Genomic DNA, 9,996 nt, shown 5'->3' with positions numbered 1-9,996 from the left:
TCGACGCTCACACACACTCTCTCAGTCGTCGTTTCCTCTCGCCAGATCTTTTGTCCTTTAAATTCATACTCTGATTGACTGACCTTCTTCTTCGCTCTACACTTTCTTTTTGTCGCTCTTTTTTTTCTAAAGCCACAATGTCGTCGCGTCGAGGCGGTGGTAGGCAACCTGACTCTCGCCGGGACCAGCCGTCCCCGGCGGCTTCTCAAGGCGGCGGGAGAGGCAGAGGCGGAGGAGGAAGAGGAAGAGGTCGCGGTACTCCTTCAACCTCTTCTCCGGCTCCTGCACCGGAAGCTTCCTTTCCGGCGAATCCTCCTCCGTCCGCTTCTCTGGCTGGACCTCCTTCAGCAACTCTAGCGTCGTCGAGCTCGGCTAGGCCACCGGTTTCTTCTGAGTCGTCGAGTTCGTCTCGGCCACCGGTTCCAGATTCGACCTCTGCGTCTGGTCTGAGCCGTGAAATGAAGGAGAAGCTTACATTGCAGGCTCCGGCGCCGCCGACGTCATCGAAGGCATTAGACTTTCCGAAGAGGCCCGGGTATGGGACCGTCGGGAAGAAAATAGTTGTCCGCGCAAATCATTTTCTGGTGGAAGTCTTGGACAGAGATCTCCATCACTACGATGTGAGTCTCCTAATTTTATTTTTTTAAAATGTTTTTTTAACCGGTCATATGTATTTAGGATGAAGGCCTTCTGGTTTACAATTGTTTTCCTTTTGTTTTCAAACCCACCCGTGGATTTTTGCATTCGTGGAATGTTAAAATGGTCCATAAAGGGAGATGATATTTTTCTGCTAATTTAGTATCAGTTTTTTGGTTCGCAGATCCCTGGTTTGTGTGCATTAGGGTGGGAAACATGATATGTGATTATGTGTAGTTGTTCTAATTTAAATTGCTACAGGTTTCCATCTCACCTGAGGTTATTTCAAAGAAAGTCAGCAGAGATATAATTAACCAGCTAGTAAAGTTGTACATTGAGTCACACTTGGGTAAGCGAACTCCTGCATATGATGGCAGGAAGAGCCTCTATACGGCAGGGCCATTGCCGTTTCAGTCGAAGGAGTTTGTTGTCAAGTTAGACGATGATCGTGTCTCCCCATCTGCGCCAGTGAGGTATTTTTCTCTATGGAGTGTCTGTCCGTTCGAGTTTATCTCATCTTGTCAACTTTATTTTTTCATTTTTAATTTTATCTGAATCCATTTTCTCCGTCCAACGTGCAGAAAGGAGCGTCAGTTCAAAGTGACTATCAAGTTAGCTTCTAAGGCTGACATTCATCATCTTCGACAGTATTTGAGCGGCAGGCAGCTGGATTCTCCTCAAGAAACCATTCAAGCTCTTGATGTGGTTCTTAGAGCGGCCCCATCACAGAAGTAATCTAATTTTTTTATCCTTTTAGAATTATGTACATTTTTTTGTCCTTGTATGTATAGATAGACAAAATATAAATCCTCTTACATGTATTAACATGTTTTGACGGTAGGTACAACGTTGTGGGGAGATCATTTTTCCATCCTGAGTTGGGCCAACCGGGTGAGCTGGGCAATGGTTTAGAGTATTGGAGAGGGTTTTATCAGAGTCTTCGTCCAACCCAAATGGGACTTTCCCTTAATATTGGTACTGCTTCCGTCTTCTCCTTTGGGGATTCATGTAGAGTAACTTGTTTCAATAAGAATTGCACTGACATTGCCATGCTTTTGACATTTGATTCTAATGTCGCAGATGTGTCAGCTCGGGCGTTCTATGAACCGATTCTTGTGACAGATTTTGTTGCAAAACATTTTAATTTCAATGTTTCAAAGCCTCTGTCTGATCAAGATCGTCTGAAGGTTATTTTTGCTACGATAAGATTTTGTGCGTTATGATTTAACTGTCTTTGAATGAAAGATGCATGTATAGTGGGCTCTAATTTAAATTAGAGCTTATGCGAAAGGAGTGGGATGGATGAAAGCTGGCTTGTTAAACCTTTTTTACTCATAAAAAACCTAAAAGACTAACAGAATTTAAGATCGTTAACATGCATGTTGTCCAATCCTCCAAAAGAGATTTACTAAATTATTTTCAAAATCATTTAAGAGAGGCTTGCTGTAGAGCATTAGGATAAATGGTTCTCTTGTTTCCTTTTAAAATCATTAGCGGGATGGTGTCCCTTCCCATGCACTACACATACTATCTTTGTTTTTCTTTTCAGATATTTACTTAAAAAAGTTTTTGCTTATAATTGTTTGTTGATGCATGCATAAGTTCTTTCTTTTTTGTTTTGTTTTTTATTTTCTGGTCTTTTTCTTTAGTTTATGGAGTAAATCTCTTTGCTTTTTGATTCCCAGATTAAAAAAGCACTGAGAGGAGTCAAAGTAGAGGTTACTAATAGGGAGTCTTCCAGAAGTTACAAAGTCACTGCGGTAACAACACAACCAACGAGCCAGTTAACGTGAGTCACTACGATTCTTCTCCCTCCCTCCCTAATGAGTATATCACTTACCATCATGGATTGTTACTGTCTCTATCTCTCATCGATCTCTGCATTTCTTTCTGGTGTATGCCTAATTTTTTTTTTCCTGCTGATTATTGTCTGATTTTTGTTCCAATAGGTTTACTCTTGATGACCAGAGAACGAGAATATCAGTTGCTCAATATTATCGTGAGAAACATAATATTGCCCTTAAGAATGTGAATCTGCCTGCTCTTCAAGCTGGGAGTGATACAAAACCTATTTATTTGCCTATGGAGGTTGTCTCATTGCTATAGACAGTTTTTTTATCCTTTTATTTTGTGTCAGCATTATGACTATCTTTCATATATCTCTGTTTCTGAAGGATTATCTTTGTGTTACAGCTTTGTAAGATTTCTCCTGGACAGAGATACTCTAAGAGATTAAATGAAAGACAAGTGACTAATCTTTTAAGAGCAACTTGCCAACGGCCTCAAGATAGGCAAAATAGTATCAACCAGGTATTTTGATGATGTTGATTTGGTGATAAATTGTTTTTATCTCGTTTGTTTGAGTCCATCACTTTAACCAATATGGTTTTGTTGAAATAAATTGGATGGAGACCTGCTTATGTCATTAACGTGTTAATGGATTGTTCTCTTTTGTACAAGATGGTTAGGCGAAACAATTTTAATGGCAATTCGCTTGTAAATGCGGAGTTTGGAATTAAAGTAAGGGAGGAACAGTCATTGGTTGATGCTCGAGTTTTGCCATCTCCAATGGTAATTTTTGGTCTCTGTTTGTTTGAGCTCTTTAGGCAATCTCACGCTCAAATTTAATCTCTCACTTTCACTGTTGCAGCTTTTATATGATAAACAAAGGGAGCAACCTAGAATGGGGCAATGGAATATGATAAACAAGGTTAGATAGTTTAATTTTGTAGTTGGTTGCTTGGTTCTAGCAAATTATGCTTATTCCTTTTCACTTTTCTACTAACAACCAGTAAATAGCATTACAACTATTTTGGAAGGTGGTTTTATTGCAAACTCACTCTGCTTGCTAATACTTAAAAGGAAATGATTATTGAAAATGCTAATAAACAAGGACTGGGCCTGTGTGGCACAGTTATTGAAAATGATGCTGGAATCATGAAGATATTTTAAGCTAGACTATCCTTTGTGATGCTGATATTGTAGAGAATGATCAACGGCGGTCGAGTGGATTTTTGGACATGTGTGAACTTCTCGCGACTGCACAGAGATTTTCCATTTGATTTTTGTGAGCAATTGATCAGTATGTGCAGCAGCAAAGGAATGGTATGATTTCATTGATTAAATGATTACTTTTGATTGCATGATGTGCAGATCCATCGTGAATCTAAAGAATTGACTTTGTCGATGCTTTTGAATGTCTTGCCAGGTTTTCAACCCAAACCCTCTGGTTCCCATACGTACAGCTCATTCTAACCAAGTTGAGATTGCTCTCAGGGATATTCACAAGCAGTGTGTGCAAAAGTTTACAGAAATTGGGCAGGCAGGAAAACAGCTTCAGCTATTGATAATTATTTTGCCTGACATCACTGGGTCGTATGGTGAGTAATTTCATTGGTGTTCAGACTTCGTGATAAGAACCAATATCTTTTGCTCAATAGATTACTTGCTGTTCACAGGGAAAATTAAACGATTATGTGAAACAGAACTTGGTATTGTTTCTCAGTGTTGTCAGCCTAAGCAAGCATCAAAGCTTAGTAAGCAGTATCTTGAAAATGTATCCCTCAAAATCAATGTGAAGGTTTGTATTTGATTTCTGATTGACACTTGAAAAATTCTTGAGTTTTCAATTTTTGAACTGAGAAGTAAAACCTTTACAGGTTGGGGGACGTAACACTGTGTTAAATGATGCTTTGCATAGAAATATTCCTCTTGTGACTGATCGCCCTACAATTATATTTGGTGCGGATGTGACGCATCCCCAGCCAGGAGAGGACTCTTCTCCATCAATAGCAGCGGTATGTACGTTCAGTAGTTTTCTTGCCCTTGTTTAACTTAGTTGTATTAAATGGTTCAATTGATTGACACAGGTAGTGGCTTCGATGGATTGGCCTGAGGTCACCAAGTACAGAGGGCTTTTCTCTACACAGGCTCATCGTGAAGAAATTATCCAAGATCTCTATAAATTATCTCAGGATCCTCAAAGGGGCTCAGTTCAAGGAGGAATGGTTAGGTAGGAAGTTGACATGCATGGTGCTTTATTGCTGTTGATTTTTTTGTTTTTGGTCTTACCCCATTATCCATGGCCTCTTTGCAGGGAACTACTTAGAGAATTCAGAAGATCCACTAATCAGATACCCCAAAGGATTATATTCTACAGGTAAAATTTGTTTTCAATCACCATTTTTTTTGTATGTCTGATCTTATATCGATTCGTTTTACTTTGCAGAGATGGTGTCAGTGAAGGGCAGTTCAGTCAAGTTCTGCTTTATGAGATGGATGCTATAAGAAAGGTATAGATCTTGCTGTGAACTAAGGAGTCACTGTATAGGGGGATACCAAGATCTGTTGAGACATGAATGCCTCAATGGTTTGAGAAAATCAGAAGTTTCACAAATTGATATGATTGATTGTTAGATTTGATTTGAATCTAATAGTGTTGCTTTTGTATTGTGTATTGGCTTAATGCAATATTCTTATATTTCTGAATGAATTGCTGCCAGAGCATTTCATGTACTTCAAAATCAGGAGTTTGTTATGTGTACAAGTCATAAAAGTAAAAACCATTAGTCATGTTTTCGATGTGATTGATTAGTGTTTTTTGTTGTTTCCTTTATGTGCATGGTTAGTTTGATGCACCTCTAATTTGTAAGACATTCTTCCAGGCCTGTCTCTCACTTCAGGAGGGATATCTACCGCCTGTTACGTTTGTGGTGGTGCAGAAAAGACATCATACACGGCTTTTTGCTGCAGATCATGGAAATCGTGATCAGACTGACCGGAGTGGGAATATTCTTCCAGGTTCTAAGTTTCATCTCCCTGTGGTCAATTATGGTGTTTGTGTTTGTGTTTTTGGTTTCTATAGAACACTGATTTTGTAGAATCTCTATGTTTAGGTACTGTTGTCGATACCAAGATTTGCCATCCAACGGGGTTCGACTTTTACCTCAACAGCCATGCTGGAATTCAGGTAAAACTAGAGCCATTTGGTCGAATTAACTTTCAAAGCACTCTTTTTTTAAGTTATGTACGGGTTTTTAAGCATGCGTAAAGACACGTTGATTGTAAAGAAATAATTTGATTTTTCATTTGTATTGCTGCACTTGTAGGGAACTAGCCGGCCGACACACTACCATGTGTTGTATGATGAGAACAATTTCAGTGCAGATTCCTTACAGACGTTAACAAACAATTTATGTTACACGTAAATGAACTCTTGATCCTCGTTCTTTTGACTTGTGACCATGCATAGCAATACTTTTCTGTTTTCTGTATTTTGTTACTCACAAAGTCCTTTTCAGGTTTGCAAGGTGCACTCGATCAGTTTCAATAGGTTTGATCTCCTCCTCGCCGCCTTTTCTTTTTATTTTTTATCTAAATACGCAACTGAAATGATATTTTGCCTATGCAGTGCCTCCGGCGTATTATGCCCATTTGGCGGCATTCCGAGCACGATACTACATTGAGGGTGACACATCGGACAGCGGCTCCACAGCTGGGAGTGACGGCAGAGTGGAGTTCCGGGACCTTCCTCTGATCAAGGAAAACGTGAAGGACGTGATGTTTTATTGCTGAATCAGTTGGCCCCTTCCGTTGCGTGGCTTCTTTTGGATGATTACTCACATGGTTAAGCGTAACTTTTCTTGCCTTTTGAAGCATCGGAATGAAAATGCAGTACATGAATGAATGGGTATATGATAGTAGAGTTTATGTTGGCAAGGGCTTTTGAGATTTTGATTTTGTTTTTGGGCATTATCTTCGCATTTGCTCAAACATTTGGCTCTGTAAATGCATGTGCATCTAAACAGTGGATGTAATGGTGTTTATACTTAACATTTCAAAGGAAATCGATATATTCGATCTTGCCAACTTCTGGCTTTGCCATGTGCTTTTGAACCCTGGATGTAGGACTCTTGAAAGTGTTGCACAAGGCAATATGAATGGCTCTTGCCCTTACAGTGTTGTATTTAACCCCATAATTTATAAAGAAAAACATAAGGAATGATTAGCTTTTCCATTCTTTTTCTTTTAACTATACTAATACAACAAACCCTCCTTGAGAATCCTATATCTGTTGTGTAATGTAAATGGTGCTTTTGAATACTCCTCTTTTTTTTAAAAAGCTCTTTTTGAACATTGCAAAACTTTACAGAACTTCGAATCCTCCCGACCTAAGATCACTTGCTCAATTTATTTATTTATTTTAGATAATGAGTTTCAAAAGGTACCATGCATTATTACCTATTTTTTTTACTATATCATTTAAATATCTTTTTATTCTTTCTTTATTTTAATTCTAAGACATTTTTTCAACAATAAGTCAATTTTTTATTTTTTATTTTTTTTCTTATGAGGTCGCCAAATTTTTTGTTCTCATTTGAGGTGTTTACATAAGAGAGAGAGAGAGTGGGAGAGTGAAAGAAAGAAAAACAAATAAAAAAAGAAAAAGAAAAAGAAATGCATGTGTGAATAGTGCACCATTTGCATAATCGGATGCTAAGACGTTTTAGTGAAGTAGTTAACCATTTTAACCTAAAAGTGAAAGCCATTAGGAATATAATGTTTGTCAAAAAATTAAACTCACTGTTTGAAAGTTAACATACATGCAAAGAAATTACAAAAGAAAAAAGAAAAATCAAAAGAGTGACTTGTGGATCATTCCATTTTTAATCGCTTTTCATGCTCCCTTGAGTCCTTCACCATCAAACCTCTATTTCTATGCATCAAATACCAAACTCCACCAAAAAAAAAAAATTTCATTAACTCACAAATTAATCAACAAAAAGCAATTAATTACACCTTTATTAGAGCATCTCCAATAGGCGGTTCAAATGGCTCATAAAATAACTATTATGAGCTATTTTACTCCTCCAAAAAATACTTCAACATATGGTATTTTTATCCATTTTGCTACAATGAACTTTTTTTTATTCATTTATAAAAGTACAGTAACACCCCTTCAAAAAAAAAAAAGTACAGCAGCACCTTAACCTTTTTTTATTCTTTTATCTCCCATCGCTCTCTTAACTTTCATAATAAAAAATACATTGAAAATAATATTTAAAGCAAGTAAAGAGTGAGATATATATTATATATATACAAAAAAAAAAAAAGAAAAAAAAAAGGTGTATTTCGAGTAGCTAAAATAACCTTTCGGAGATGCTCATAAAACTCTTTTTTCCCTATTTTAGTTTTGAAAATGGTCCAAACTTTTTATGAGAAAGAGATTGAAATTACATCTAAACCACCCAAACTACTGCAATAGATATTCCGTAGTTTTTTTACAGTATCCAACCAAATCACTCAAAAATACATTGATCTGAAAATGTTTTAAATGTAAAGTTATAAATAGTCGTGGGAAACGTCAAATCACATTGATCTCTTTGTGTTCTTTCTTTCTTAATATTCGCTTCATTTTTGGTAACATATTCAAATTCAAGCAATTGGATTAGTGGTTGCTTCAATCTTTTCACTTACTTCACTTTTGTTCTTCTTGCTGATTTCTCTCGTTATCTTCTTCATCAATTTTTGTAATCAACTTCCTTTTTCCTGTCTTATATTCAAGACGAAATTTATTTTTGTCACGCTTACATTGCAGTCAAATCTTCAATAGACCATCTCTTGCGAATTAATCATTAGGGACGTTTTCCTTTCCCCTTTTCCCCTTTGATTAATATATATATATATATATATATATATATATATATATTAAAAAAAAATATCATTTAATTTGGCTTGTAAAACCAAGTTGAAGCTTTGTTGACTAGAATTTTTTTTAAGGTAAAGTTCACATTTCCCTCTTAAACTACCACTCAATTGATAATATCTCTCACAAACTTTCAATTTGGATAATGCCCCCCTCAAACTACCAAAAATTGTCAATATTCCCCCAACCACAAAAATACCTTTAACAAAATATAAAATAATAATAATTCAAAAAAAAACAAACTAAAACTAAAAAAAGAATTAAAAAGGAAATACGTAAAAACAAAGAGTGGCCAAATCTAAATTAAAAGAAAAATTAAAAAAGTTTTTATTTTTTTTAAGAAATTAAAATTTTCCTTTTTTAAAAAAAAATTTATAAAATTTTCTTTTTTTTAATTAAAAATTTTCGCTTCTTTTTTTTTTTTTTTAAAAAAAAAAAATAATAATAAAATTATAGGGGTATTTTTTGTTTTATTGAAAAAATTGTAAGGTCATTTTTGTTTTTTTGGCCTTAGGAATACGTTAACAACGTTTTGGTAGTTTTTTTTTTTTTTTTTTTTTGGTGGGAATATTGTCAATTAGGTGATGATTTGAGGGGGGTATTTGGACTTTTCCCACTTTTTTATATTTGATAAGACAATTTCACGCTTTTGAATTCAATTATTTACATTGTGTCCTACTTTAAGAATTATGATGACAACTTGAGGTAGAGGGAGGGGGAGATATTGAAGTATAATTTAGGGAAAAAGTATACGTATCCTCTCAAACTACCATCTAACTGACAATGTCCCTTCCAAACTTTCAATTGCGACAATGTCCTCCTCAAACTATCAAAACATTGTCAGTATATCACTCAAGGCTAGCAAAAAGACAAAAATGACCTTATATTTTTTTTCAATAAAACTAAAACACCCCTATAATTTTTTTTTAATTTTTTTTTTTTTTAAAAAAACAAATTCTAATTCAAAAAAAAAAATGGAAAATTTTAATTTCTTTAAAAAAATAAAAATAAAAATAAAAATTTCATTTTTTTTTTTGAAAAAAGAAGAACTTTTAACTTTTAAATATGGCCACCCTTTGGTTTTTATGTTTTTTTTTTTTTTTTAGTTTTTGTTTTTTTTAAGGGTATTTTCGTCATTAGGAGAACATTGATAATTTTTTGTAGTTTTGAGAGAGAGAGAGAGAGAGAGAGAGAGAGAGAGAGAGAGAGAGAGAGAGAGAGAGGGGGGGGGGGGGGGACATTGTCCAAATTGAAAATTTAGAGATACATTGTCAATTGAGTGGTAGTTTGAGGGAGTACGTAGACTTTGCCCTATGATTTACTTTCATATATTTTGGGAGTATTAGAGTACATCAAGAAATTGGTTGTTAAAAGCAAACAAATATTGAGATTTGAGTAGTTAATTATACTACTTTAGGGTTTAAATTCAAGGCATAATATTATGGATGTCAATTTTTAACATGACCCGTGAACTTGATACAAACTCAATACGAAATTAAAATGTCAAGGTTGTGGAGTCTGATCTATTTAATTAAATGGATTAAGTTAAGATTGACTTATATAGTCATATACATATGCTTCGACACAATCCGAACCCGACACGCGACGTAGTGCATACAAATTTTAACATGACCCAAGAACCTGACACAAACCCA

At 35.5% G+C, this 9,996-nt stretch overlaps 1 protein-coding gene across 1 annotated transcript; it reads left to right on the top strand.

Annotated features, from left to right (window-relative positions):
- LOC133878612 (protein argonaute 5-like) lies at positions 1–6,652 on the top strand. The gene is made up of 22 exons (XM_062317176.1): positions 1–620; positions 898–1,109; positions 1,218–1,367; positions 1,478–1,611; positions 1,717–1,823; positions 2,322–2,425; positions 2,586–2,724; positions 2,830–2,946; positions 3,097–3,207; positions 3,287–3,346; positions 3,622–3,741; positions 3,845–4,016; positions 4,095–4,216; positions 4,296–4,433; positions 4,506–4,648; positions 4,733–4,795; positions 4,865–4,928; positions 5,301–5,436; positions 5,532–5,605; positions 5,745–5,839; positions 5,937–5,968; positions 6,047–6,652. Exons 1-22 carry the CDS (start codon positions 138–140, stop codon positions 6,208–6,210), a joined length of 2,940 nt encoding a protein of 979 aa, XP_062173160.1. The 5' UTR covers positions 1–137; the 3' UTR covers positions 6,211–6,652.
- The last annotated feature ends 3,344 nt before the right edge of the window (positions 6,653–9,996 follow it).

This window comes from Alnus glutinosa, chromosome 9 (genome assembly GCF_958979055.1).
Source record: "Alnus glutinosa chromosome 9, dhAlnGlut1.1, whole genome shotgun sequence".
Lineage (NCBI taxonomy): Eukaryota > Viridiplantae > Streptophyta > Magnoliopsida > Fagales > Betulaceae > Alnus > Alnus glutinosa.
The sequence above is the reverse complement of the archived record's forward strand: the minus strand, read 5'-3'. Positions and strand labels throughout refer to the sequence as shown.

What these genes read in the sequence shown, in the direction of transcription:
- LOC133878612 (XM_062317176.1), top strand. Translation starts at nt 138, where the DNA reads ATGTCGTCGCGTCGAGGCGGTGGTAGGCAACCTGACTCTCGCCGGGAC. An exon ending in GGGACTTTCCCTTAATATTG is followed by an intron (nt 1,612 to 1,716) that starts GTACTGCTTCCG and finishes CTAATGTCGCAG; the next exon opens with ATGTGTCAGCTCGGGCGTTC. An exon ending in GAGTTTTGCCATCTCCAATG is followed by an intron (nt 3,208 to 3,286) that starts GTAATTTTTGGT and finishes TCACTGTTGCAG; the next exon opens with CTTTTATATGATAAACAAAG.